Here is a 13,271-nt window from a genome sequence, read left to right on the forward strand (position 1 = left end):
TTGTACATTGGAAAGAAGTCATTTAATCTTCAGGAGTAGGTTTAGGCTTCATTTTATTTTCTAATTTTTTGTACTATATGTGAAATGTTCCCATAAAACTTTGTCTAGACAATAATTGTATTTTGTTTTTAAAATTATTACAATGAAGACAGGAAACAAAATATAAAAATGCTTACTTTTAGGGCCAGATTTTCAGTACTGTTCATGTACTGTTGCAGGGACTGTTTGTGCAAATGACATTTAGCCATGGAATTGGTAATTTGTGCATATCATTACCACAGTTAAGTGCTTGTATGTGTGTGCACAGCCAAGTGTACCCTGAGAAAACAAAGAAAAATAACCCCTATTTAAAAACAAACAAAATCACAGTTCAGGCCTTTTAAGCCAATTTCATTGTATTTAAGCCTAACTCATGATTTTTAATGCTTTGTTTGGCAATACCAAGACAGACACAGCTTCACACACACACTCACACACACAAAATAGATAATGTGTTAAAAGCAAACAAACACCTTACCTGCTCCCCTATAAAACAATCAGTTTTTTCCCCCCACAAGCCTGGAAAGGAAGAAAGAAAGAGATTATTTCTATTGTTAAATACTTGGGACATACTCAGCTACTCTGATGATGAGGGTCATAAAATGCATAGACATTTACAAGGCCTTTTCCTGTATGGTATAACTTAGGTGTTTTCTTGATTCTTTCTCTTGCTTTTGAGGGGAGAGGCTTTGAATCCTTTAACTGACATGAAGTCAGTTTGCTGCACATCCTGTACTATTTAAAGCCCACTCCTGCAATTGGAGCTGTGCAGGCAGACCCCTGCACCTGCCTGGATCCAGTTGCAGGACTGGGGCTTATCTAGATGCAGGGCTGGCTCCAGGCACCAGATGCAGGTGCTTGGGGCGGCCACTCCAGAGAGGGGCAGAACGTCCAGCTATTCGGTGGCAATTCGGCAGACGGTCCCTCACTCCCGCTCGGAGCGAAGGATATCCCACCAAATTGCCGCCGCAAATCGCGATCGCGGCTTTTTTTTTTTTTTTTTTTTTGGCTACTTGGGGCCGCCAAAACCCTGGAGCCGGCCCTGTCTAGATGCATGGGTGAGGAGCCTAATGCTGCAGGATGCTGAGCACTATCAGGTGCCACTTACCCCCCTGCAACATTGGACAGCAAGCAAACCTCCTTTGTTAAAAATGTCACTATTAATAAACAACTCAGATGGGAACAGCAAAGTTTGGGTCCAGATCTGAACTCTTCACAGTCTTGGCCTTTTTCAGGTCCAAGGTTTGTGTTCAGGCCCATCCCTGATGAATAGGAACACAAATGATCCTATCAGCGGTTGGAATCACAGTCCTGGCTGTTGCTACTCGAGCAATGTTACCTCCTTTAGGGGACTCCGCGCTGGATGGGGCCAGGTCCCCCAGCTGGCGGAAGGTGGGAATTACAAGCGGCGCCTAGCCTCCTTCAGAGACTTTTATCAGCCTCTGGGCGCCGCCTGCCTCCTTCAGAGCGCCCTGTGTCTTGCTCCGTCCAGCCAGACGTTCTGCTCCTCTCGCCAGCAAGCAGGGACGTGGGTGGCCATGCTGCACTGGGGATACGACGAGCACAACGGTGAGGGGGGACAGCTCGTGGGAGGCAGGGGGGTGAGCCCAGGTGAGAGAAGCCAACCGTGGCTCGGCAGCAGCAGGGGTTGCCCCAGCGTTTGCTCCAACTTTTCGTCCTCTACAGTGAGGGGGCTGCCCGCAGGAGGTTGAGCGCGGGCGCTGGGAGCTGTAGGGGACGAGGCTGCTGTTGAGAGCAGGGGAAATTTGGTGCCTGCGCTGAGTTGTCAGGTTGAACAGCTTTTCCCCGCTGGAGCTGGTACTGCCCCAGTAATGGTCCTTGGGTCGTTCTCTCTTCTGGTTATTAGCACCGACTTGAGCAAGCAGGTGTCACGCTAGGGAGCCCCTGCAGGAGGCAACTCAACATGGGAGAGTTTCTTTCACTCCAGGTGAGTGAGGTAGATCTTGCCCATTTCCCCAGAGGGGACATCCTGGTGTCAGGCAGTGTCAACACTGCAGCACAACCTTTGGGTCAAAGATTAGGTTTTGAAGTGGACTTAGGCAGGTTATTTTTTTTCTTAGCACAGCCAAATAGTTCACCATTAGAACATTTTTGCTCTTGAGAGATAAGGGGTTTATCCTCGGATAAGAAATATTGTTCTATTATCAAGCTCTGTAATAGCTGTTAGTGGAAATAGACCAACCGGCTTTAATTAGAATAGTTCTTCATGCTAATGGCAATGTGTTTGCACTTGGAAGTATATATTTATCAGCTAAATGGTAAACAATTTAATAACTATTCTATAGGAATTTGATTCCCCCTCCTTTTATTTTTGCAGTATTAATTTTTGTTTTCTCCTATTTAGCACTGCTAAAAGAGTGTTTGTAAAAGAAATGTTAGTTCCTTACAGCCTGCTTTTTGCTTCTACATCTATCAACCAGTCAATCAATCATATTTGTAATGAGCGTGGTACCAAAGCACCAGAATTCTAAGAGCCAGAATCTGCCATCTTTACTGGAGTTAAGTGATGCCTTACTCTCTGAATATCTCCACTAAAATCAATGGGGCTACTTGTGGAGGAGGCATAGCAGAATATGGCCCTATATTATAAAAAGAAAAAACTACCTTGTACACTGATTCAGTGACAGTAACTGTTTCTTTCATATAAGAAGAGTTATCCAGATGATGCACTGCCAGATTGTGAGTGGCTGCTGGTCATCAAAAGTAGATACAGAGACAGTGAAAATGTATTTGCGCTCTTAGAGGACTTAAAACTTTAAAAATGACTTTGGCAGCTATCGTGTTTGTAAGAGAGTTTAGCTGGATGGAGTATAACTCAAAGGAATATGCAGCAGGTTGAGCTGCATCTGTAGATAAATTACAGAACATTGCAAGTTGAAGAGCTGTGTTTTAGTGTATACTCTATGAGAACGGTGTATTGGTTAATGGCTAAGTAATATAATTGTTCCTACAAAACTATTCAAGCATGTTCCTGTTAGAATGATGCTTGTTTAATTTGCATATGGACAGTCAACATCAGCTGTATTTTTAAATGGTTGCGTTAATTGTAGCTATTGTATTAAGGAATTTCTTACTGACTTCAGCTAAGTTCTGCTCTGTTACACAGATGTCAATTCCAAATACTTCCATTGAAGTCAGAGTTACTCAGGATTTACACCTTTGTAAGTAAGAGCAGAATGTGACCTATTTCTGCTCACCACTGGTGAGTTGGCAAGTGATTTTTTTTTCAACATTTTCAGATTTCCCTCAATCTTCTCATTCTTTTTTGAACTCTCAGGATTGATTTATTTGTTCTTAGTGTTGGGGGATGATTTTCCTCTCATCTATAATGGCAAATGACTTCAGTGGAGTTGCTCCTGATTGACGCAAGTGTGAGTGAAAGGAGAATTCAAGATTTTGTTTTCAGTGAGTTCATGAAGAGAGGCAGCCCTAATAAAATAAATAAAACTTAAAAATTCTGAAATTGTTTCATTGCTACACAGGTAACCAAATGAGAAATGTGAACGTGTAGCTATATGGTGACTATGTCTTTTATAGATTGGGAGTCAGGAGGAATAGCTATGCAAGTCTCTGCCTTCTTTCTCTACCTCTCTCTGTTTTCACTGCACTTGTGGGGATATACTTTTCAGAATGGTTGGGTGATGTGGAAATGTGGCAATGTTGAAATGATTAGATTTGTTCTCTATTGTTATACATTATACTCTATCCTGTCCCTCTCCCCTCCCCCAAATTGAATAATGTATGACAACTCCTCCTTTATGGAGGCTGAAACCTAAAAAACAAGAATTCTGGGCCCCACCTGCAAGGTCCAGATAAGATACCCTTCCTCTCCTTCTTCTCCACCCTCCCAGCTTCTGGGAAAGGGGAGGGTGTTGGAATGTCTATCAGTTTTCTGTCCCTGGACCCTATGGAGGCCCAAATCTCTCATATCAGGCTCTGCTTGATGACTGATAAACTTGAAACTCTACACACCCCTTAACCCCACCAATATTCTCTCTCTTCTCCCCCTTGAGAGCCCCCAGCTGTTGCTAGACAGGCAGATCTTCATTAGTCAATCTGTGGAAGTGGTATCTGCTCTCTACTCCTCCCTAGCAACATTTCTGTTTAGTTCCTCATCTTTTTGATTCTCCATTGCCTGTCTCTGCTCTTGCTCAGAGCTTTGCCGAGCAGCAGAAGTATGAAATTGATGTGATTCTTGACAGTTTCACTGCTCTACATGATTCCGAGTATGTTCTATAAACTACCTAGTTTTAATTTCATTCTGCCAATGCAGTTGTGTCTTCCTGATTCTGCAGGGAGACAGCTTTTTAGTGTCTTTGCTGCTCTTCAAATAGCAGGGTGCTGCTGCTTGGCAAAGCTGCTATTTGAAGAGCAGCAAAGATACTAAAGCTGTCTCCCTGCAGATTCAGGAAGGTAAAACTGCAATGCTTTACATTCAGTTCACATTTTGGATGTTATCTTTGCAACCATAAAGATTAAAGCTTTTTTTTTAAAAAATGAAAGTTTATGTTTGCACAAATTGATGGTTTAGGTGCCACCTGCCAGGAAAAGCTTTCTGCTTATCACTGTTAAGAGAGCAAGTGAATTTTTTCAAGCATTACACTGTATTTGTGTGTGTATGTCCCAGTGTATAAATAGATAGATAGATATCGAGATGCACTATACTCACTGGTATGCTATATAGCTATAGATATACACTATATTCCCTGGTTCCAACTGGATGAAATGGTCAATGCAGATTGTCCAATGCATTTACGTCATCAATACTAAGAGGGTTACTTTGTCACCACACTAATCTTTGCTTTTTTCTTATAAGTTCTCCTATTTCACATGATGTAGGCATCTGATATTAATATAGGGAGGCACAGTAGTGGCACTTGGAGAACTGGCTGCCATGTGGAATAGGGCTCGGTCCTGTAAGGTGCTTAGCACCTCCTATGAAGAGATGGGTGCTCTCAGCACTTGACAGGATTGGCCCCTTAATGACAAATGGGGAATGGTTACCTTTACCATGCTATTTCTCTAATAAGGAATTTGAAAAATGCATGTATGTGTACTGTGTATGACTGTAAAGAAAGTTATAAAGCTGTTGCAGCTATTTTAGGATTAAAGTCTTTTTGTGGTCACTGATAAAAATTAAACTGTTGTGGATAAAGTAATAAGAATGTTTGAGTTTCTCAGGGCATACCTCTGCCCCCATAGGTAGGTTAATTTCAGTGTCTGGTTTGAGAAGTACACGCTGAACTCTGCATTTCTAACTTTTATTTTATTTAGCGCTAGCATTCTTGTGAAACAATATTTTCTTAGAGCACTGTGATGTGCTAGTGACCTTAACTTCAATTTAAGTTTTTTGTGTGGGATAAATCCATGCTATAGTTGCTCTTTACAAATAATCAAAGATGTAATCCAACAACAAACCAACAACCTTACTCTGTATAAAAGAAGCCAGTCCACAAACTGAATATCCTCAACTCAGCTCCTGCAAAACACCAATTCATGTCTACAAATATAAATCTACACCCTCACCTGAATCCTGCCCCCCAAATGCATATAGTATCTCTGATAGTCAGGTCCCAAGATATTTAGGGTTTTATAGGTGAACGCCACTACTTTTAACGCCACCTGAAAATCAGCAGGCAGCCAGAGGAGATTTTGGAGCACTGGTATCATGTGCTCATCATGACAAGCTGCATCTCTTAACACAGGCATGGCTGTCCTCTTCATGAGCTTCAGTTTCCAAGTTGATACAGGGTGTAGCCCTATGTGAAGCGGATTGCAATAGCCTAATCTTGAAGTGACAAACATATGGGTGACGTAAAGTGAGCTTTGCAAGCACGATAAAGGAATGCAATCTTCAGATGGAGGGAAAAACATCCTGGTCACTGTTGCTATATAATCATTTAACAGTCCCTGGGATTCTTAACAAAATACTTTCTGGGATCTCTTTGGCAGGGCTTATCTACACTTACAGCGCTGCACCGGTGCAGCTGCACTGCTGTAGCACTTAGAGAAGATGCTAGCTACGCCAACGTGAGAGCGTCTCTCATTGCTGTAGTTAATCCACTTCCTCGAGAGGCAGTAGCTATGTCAATGGGAGAAGCCCATCCGTTGACATAGCACTGTCTACACTGGGGATTAGGTTGGTATAACTATGTCACTTGGGGTGCAGATTTTCCACACCCCTGAGCGACATAGTTATACCAACATAAGTTCCTTGTGTAGACCAAGACCAAGCCTCAGAAGAGAATGAAATAACTGCAAGGCAGACCCATCTACTTGCACTCAGATCTGCATGGTTTTGAAGGTATCTGATAGATCCATTAACATCATCATGGACACCTGCGATGAATTCCTGGCCCCAGTGAAGTCAATGGGAGTTTGACACTTACTTCAATAGAGACAGGATATCACCTCATATTTTTTTACATTGGTAAGAGATCAGTGACCAATGCTAGTAGTGCAGTCCCATTACAGTAACAAGGTCTGAAGTCAGATTGACAAGAGTCAAGAAGATCTGAGTCCTCCTCATTACAACCTTATCCATAAACTTAACCAAAAATGGAAAATTAGATACTGTGCAATATCTGGCCAGACTGTCAGTGTCAAGTGATAGTTTCTTGAGCCACTGCTACACATTTTTCCTTTAGAGCACTCAACATTTGGCCGTTCCTTAAGTATAGACGATTTCCACTAACAAAGGATACAGTATTTTCCTGACGACCGTCACCAGAAAGAAAAGGCATGAGTCCAAAGAACAGGTTTTGGAGCAAAGTTCTCTTAGTATATCCAGAAATGTAAGGAAATAAATTAGTATATCCATTACAGATTACTTTGAGTTTCTTAGGCAAGTCATGTGGGCATATTGTGAAAGTGTGTATCAACTTTCCTTTAAGGAAGTGCATTCAACATTAGAATGGGGGAAGCAAACAACATCTTCCTGGCACAATGGAGGCATATAGGTCACAGATCAAATTCTGCAGTGATTAACAATCCATTAAATCCCATTGATTTTAAATAGGGTTTCACAGAATGTAGGTCAGCACTGAATTTGGCCATAATGTATAAATAAGAAAAGTTAAAGACTAAAACATTTTGACCTTCTGGCCAGATTCACTGAAAAGCCAAAGTTTATGGTTGCTTTGTGTCACTAGAGTGATGCAAACAAGTGAATCTGACCCTCTTGACTTATGAAAAGTAGAAAAGCAGATGCACATCTCTGTTACATATTTCTGCAATTTCTTTTTTAAACCAAAGTAAACTTTTGGGTGCACAGCTAGCTAATGCCTTGTACTGGTCCATGTATTTTATGTACCAAAACAGTTTCCAACCAGACTTGCAGAATCAGGCCTTTTCATATATTCTAAAGCCAAAAGGGACCACTGTGACATCTATTCGGGCCTCCTGCAAAGTCCAGGCCATAGGATTTACCTGAAATAATTCCTTTTTGAACTACAGCCTATCTTTTAGAAAAGCATCCAATCTTGATTGCCAGTGATGGAGAGTCCAACACAATCTTTGGTGAGTTGTTCCAAAAATGTATGCCTTATTTCCAATCTGTGTCTAGCTTCAACTTTCAGCCATTGGATTTTGTTTTATATTTGTCTGCTAGATTAAAGAGCCAATTATCAAATTTCTGTTCCCCATAATGTACCTACAGATTGTGAACTAGTCACCCCTTAACCTTTCTTTGTTAAGCTAAATAGATTGCGCTCCTGTCACTACAGGACATAGTTTTCCAATCTCTCAAACATTTTCATGGCTCTTCTCTGAACCCTCTCTAATTTATCAACATCGTTCTTGAATTGTGGACACCAGAACTGGACACAGTTTTCCAGTAGTGCTTGCAAAGTGCCAAATACAGAGGTAATATGACCTCCCTACACCTACTTTATCTGTCACAAGTCCAGAGAAGATAAAATTGTCTTTGTTACAATAATTCACAAGAAAATTCTCTCCCACTTAAGGATGAAGTAGTTGTCAGTAATAATTTCAAAATAAATTATTAATCTGGTTTTGTTGTGTTTTAGGCATTCGATTACAAACTATTTAGTGGTTAAATAAATTGTTAACATTAGATTGGTAACATTAGGTTTTTTGGCTGTCAACTTATGACTTTAAAATAGTTGCGTTTGAAGTAAAAAGCTATGATGACTTCTTGATCTGCCATTTCAAGCTAGTAAGATGTGTATTGTAAATTCTGCTATTTAGTTAATAGATTTTGAGATTCCATCTTAGTAACTAAAAATTACCCTCGGACAAATCCCAGACCGAAAGTCTCTACCTCTATGCTGTGTGCAGTCAGCCTTTTATCTGACATGTAAATTATTGCTCTTCTCTGAGACCTATTCTGTGCATTTTCCCTATGTTGTTTAGGAGAGCTGTACTTTCTTTATGGAAGTGATTAGAGGAGAAAGTGCTTTCTAAAACTGCTTTCCTATAACTCAAGTAAGCTTTTTTGGACACACTGAGGGCTTGTCTACCTTGGCAATTAACAGCACTGCAACTTTCTTGCTCAGGAATGTGAAAAAACACCCCCCCTAAGCGCGGGTGTAAAGCAGCACTGTAAAGCGCCAGTGTAAACAGTGCCCCAGCGCTCGGAGCTACGTCCCTCATTGAGGTGGGTTTTTTAGAGCGCTGGGAGAGCTCTGTGCCGCGACCACACAAGGCATGTTAAAGTGCTGCTTTAGCTCTGCCAGTGTAGACTTGCCCTGACATGACACATTGATGCTATTTTAGGGCCTATGAGGTACTGAGTACCAAGCACTCCATTTGAAATCAATGAATGTGAAAGGTACGCAACACCTCTCAGATTTAGGCCATTAGTTGTAAAGCACTGAATGTGCTAGGGGAAGATGGAGCCAAAATGGATGAGGAAAGGGCACAGCTAGTTTGAATGATGGAGACAAGCAAGCCTGGTGTGAATGAAGCTGACGTTTCAAGAGTATTTAATAGCATCCCTAGAATGAATTTAGCAGTGTAATAGTGGGCTAACATTGTGATACTGGTACATTTCTAATACTGAGGAGACAAGTCAATTGCACTTTTATCAGAGGATAATAGTGGTGCCAACACAAGTTACCATGGGCTAGGTTCTCATACTTCCTTACTCCTTGAGTAATCCCATTGAAATCTATTTGCACAGTGAGACAACTACTCAGCATCTGATTTACCATTGCTTCTAATATTGTTCCTGCTTTTAATTTATACCCTGAAATCTATATAGCCAGATTCTGATACTCTGACTCATACTAAGTACTAATGGGGCTACTCAAAAAAACAAATATCAGAAGCTGGCCCTACATAGCTAACTCCTCACCAATAAATTTTGCTCAATATCAAGAATATCTCTTTTGTGTCTCCTTAAAAGTGATAATCCTACACTCAGTTCGGTATATCTCTTGTACTATTGTTTCCTGATTATCACAGATTTATACCAAAATTCTTTATTTTGCCTGTCATTATTTTCTAACCTTTTATGAACAAAATAAAATGGAAATTCATTCAGTCTTACAAAGAAAGCACAAATTATTGTTGTTATTATTATTATACATATGGAAAGCCAGGGAATATGTAGACCAGATAGCCAAGGTTATTGAGACAAATCAGTAGAACTTGTTTAAATACATCAAAAGTCAAATGCCCATATCTGAGTCCACCAGATCAACAAGAGCTAGAAGAATCATTCAAAGCAGCATTTGTTTCTAGTCTGTAAGAGAAATAGTTTTGTTTGTTTTTTATTGGGATGCATGAAGATGTTACTAAAGGAAAGACAATTCAGAATGATGAGCTTGACATTTAGTTATGAATATGTGAGAATCATGGTTAGTTTTATTATACACAGGAATGAACTCCGTGGTCCAGACCCAGCTCCTGGGAACATACTGTCTCCTGCACGCATGAATCTGCCCCTACTAATAAACCATTTTGTTGTCTTAATGGAATGTTGCTGCCATGGCAGGTCTTGATGACTGAAGGAAGGAGGGTGTTTTTAGTAGTTAGGGCCAGTCTTGAAGAGAACGTTAATTACTGGGACAGAGATCTCATACTGGACTCTGTATTCAATAGGCAACCAGTGCAGAGAGTGTATCGTAACCTGTGTTATTAAATAGACGGGCTGCTGTATTTTATACCAGGTGGAACTTGTTCAGTATGTGTGGCTTTATTCCTGAATGTAATTAGTTTGGGAAGAATTATATTTTTATCACTGAATGTTAGTAAATGTCACACACACAAACTGATGAAAAAAATATTTGTATCCATAATAATTGAAATTTACAGATAGGCACAGTAAGAAAAATGCTGATTGAGAATTTATTTGATTTAAGGATGTTTACTTTGTATATTTTTACATGTGATGTTAACCCCTTCCTCACCCCACAGTTTTATGCAACTGTGAAAATTTAAATAAATAAAAATGGAAAAAGCTTAAAAATAAACATTGATAGTATCCATCAAAATTATATAACATCAAATTCTGTTAAGCCTATGTATAACAAATTTGTAATAATCAAAAGGTTATAAATGACTGGATTATTGTGCCCTAATTCTGAGAGTGACAGGATGGGATATAAACTTCTGGTCCTTATTCTTTGTTTGTGTGGGTTCCCCCCAACCCCCCGCCCCCCCTCAATCTCTGTTTGGGTTTATGGTAGCACTGAGGAGACCTAAAGGACCCCAAGCACAGACAGACTTAACAATTTTGAAAGCAGATGCCCTTAATAATGGGAGAAGGAGGAGTTTATAGAGGAAACAAATTCCTCAAAATTATTTCCTCCTCTTAGTAGCATCCTCTTAGTCTTGCTAGATTCATTTTTAGCCATTTACACTCCTTCCATATGCGGATTTTGGCTAAACACTGAGCATGCTGAGAGATGGTGCTGTTTACATTTGTCATAAAGGAGATATAGAGTGAGGTGTCATCTGTATACTGTTGACACCTCAACGTATTTGGCCTCACCATCTCATCCATTGGCTCCTTCCTGAATAAAATGGAGGCCGGGGCGAGAAGGGGGAAAGGACTGATCCTTATGGAACTCCACTTGTGTGGGCTCTAAAGATGGAGATACAGTTGTCCAGAATGCCCCTGAACACAGAAGTATGAGTTGAGCCATTTCAAGGAAACTCCATCCACCTCTGTGGCTAGTGGGACAGGAGAATTTGATCAGTGATAACAAATGCTGGAGAAGTGTCCTGCAGGATCAGAATGGAAGTACTTAACTTGTCTATGCACAAACCCCAGCATCCCTGTGACAGGTTGGGTCACAGAGACCCCCTTGGGACTGCCACCTGATATGCTGAGACTACCTCTGAGCCCATTTCCCCTGCCAGCTGGGGACCCCAGAACCCTGTCTTGTTGAGCCAGACATGCTACTCTGTTGCAACACAGACCCAGGGTCTGAACCACGCCCCCAAAGCTGCAGACTTAACTGAAAACGGCTTAAGAAGTGCTCCTGTCTCTAGCACCCAGACACCCAGCTCCCAATGGGATCCAAACCTGTTTTACTCTGTATAAAGCTTATACAGTGTAAACTCATAAATGGTCCGCCCTCTATAATACTGATAGAGAGATATGCACAGCTGTAGCATATTTTTTATAAAATTATATGGAGTGCAATGTCACAATCCCCACATGAAAATTCTGTGCAGAAGCCCTCTGCCTCTCTTGGCATCCCCCTGTTTTATGACAGTGTAGATCCATTGGGGCCACACTGTCAGAGCTTCTGCCTCCAGGGATACAATGAAGAGGGGGCCTTGGGGAAAGAAAATGTACTGAGGTCTAGATGAGACACTGTGTTGGATTAAAGCAAGGTCTTTGGTGGCCTGAAAATTCAGTTGAAGCTCACAGTACGCCGGAGGCAAGACACTGGACTGGAAGGAAAACTTGTTAGATATTGGTGTTGCTCAGATGAAGAGTTAAGTATCTCTGAGCTTACTGAATGTACGGGTGCCTGCTGCATTCCGATTGGCTAGAAATACCTGGGAAGAGGCAAAAAGTGCCAAACTAATGTTCTAATTTGTGTTTGATCAATTAGACTGGAGAAGGATCTGTGATGAGACCAAAGAGCTGTCTGATGACCCAGCAGAGACAGCTGTATGATATATTGAATTCCATTCTTTGGTGAATCTTTCTGTTTTTAATTTAAAATAAATAGATACAATTAATTAAGATAATCCAGGTGAGTTCTTGTGATTGATTTTCTCATTTGTCAATTCCTTTTTTCTATGAAAATAGCAAACACAGTATAATTAATTAATTAATTTAAAACACCTTCTCTCCCCTTCTTCCTCACTTTCTTCTAATGAATTTTAGGGCCTGCTCGCTGGAAAGAGGTTTTCCCTGTTGCTAATGGAGACCGTCAGTCCCCCATTGACATCCAAACTGAAGAAACCAAATATGACCCCGCTCTACCTCCTATTAACCCTAACTATGATCCAACTTCTGCTAAAGTCATCCTCAACAATGGACACTCCACAAGTGTAGAATTTGATGACACAGAAAATAAATCAGGTTTGTTTCTGTTCATATTTAATTGTACTTTCTTTCTTTCTTTCCCTGTCTCATGAATGGAGTACAGTCTGGGTATGTTACACTGGAGATTATATGATGTCATATGAACAGTAACACTGTAGTTTTCTGAGTCCAAAAGTGATAATTTTTCCTGCTTTTCAGTATGTTGCAATTTTGAGATGATTTCTTAAAGAAGTTCTAAATCACAGTTCTCAGAAAATGCCTAGGATCACATTCTGTTAATTTTTTCCCACATGTTATGGTCTCATCCGTACAACGTTCAACCCCCAGTTTGAATTGTTTTATAACACATTTTTCAAACACTGCTCCACAGCATGGAAGGAGCTTTTGTGTCTTATTGCAGGTCCATTCAAGTGAACAAAGTCCACTCAAGTCTCTTATCTGCATTTAAATGCAGGTATTGCATGATTTGTGTCCTAGCTCTGAACTCATGTCAAGAGTTGATCAATAAAGAACAAAGAAATTATATGTCAAAGGATCCTTTTTCTTTCTAAGAAATGTCATTGTCCCATTCTTTTTTGTTTGTTTGTTTGTTTGTTTTAAACACCCATTGACTCCCCTTTTGCAAACAACTATGGAGGCTCAGAGGTTGTCCTGTCCAAAAAACATTCTGTTATATTTATTGACTTCATATGGGTTTTCAGAATGCCTCCTTTGCATAGCAGAGAGGCAAGCTTGCATC

The 13,271-nt window shown here is 40.6% G+C and overlaps 1 protein-coding gene across 4 annotated transcripts in view; it reads left to right on the plus strand.

The window, feature by feature from the left end:
- The first annotated feature begins 1,482 nt into the window (after positions 1 to 1,482).
- The window catches only part of LOC117873626 (carbonic anhydrase 13-like), a 59,828-nt gene continuing 48,039 nt past the window's right edge, over positions 1,483 to 13,271 (plus strand). For 3 of the 4 annotated variants that reach the window (XR_004644776.1, XM_034763211.1, XM_034763213.1), the window contains exons 1-3: positions 1,513 to 1,608; positions 3,167 to 3,221; positions 12,371 to 12,568. Coding sequence is in view for 3 of the 4 variants with exons in the window: in XM_034763211.1 (XP_034619102.1) it covers positions 3,167 to 3,221; positions 12,371 to 12,568 (253 nt within the window). In the remaining variant the exon portion in view is untranslated. Of the gene's footprint in view, positions 1,609 to 3,166; positions 3,222 to 12,370; positions 12,569 to 13,271 lie in introns of all 4 variants that reach the window. The other variant, XM_034763212.1, reaches the window with a different exon arrangement.

This window comes from Trachemys scripta, chromosome 2 (genome assembly GCF_013100865.1).
Source record: "Trachemys scripta elegans isolate TJP31775 chromosome 2, CAS_Tse_1.0, whole genome shotgun sequence".
Lineage (NCBI taxonomy): Eukaryota > Metazoa > Chordata > Testudines > Emydidae > Trachemys > Trachemys scripta.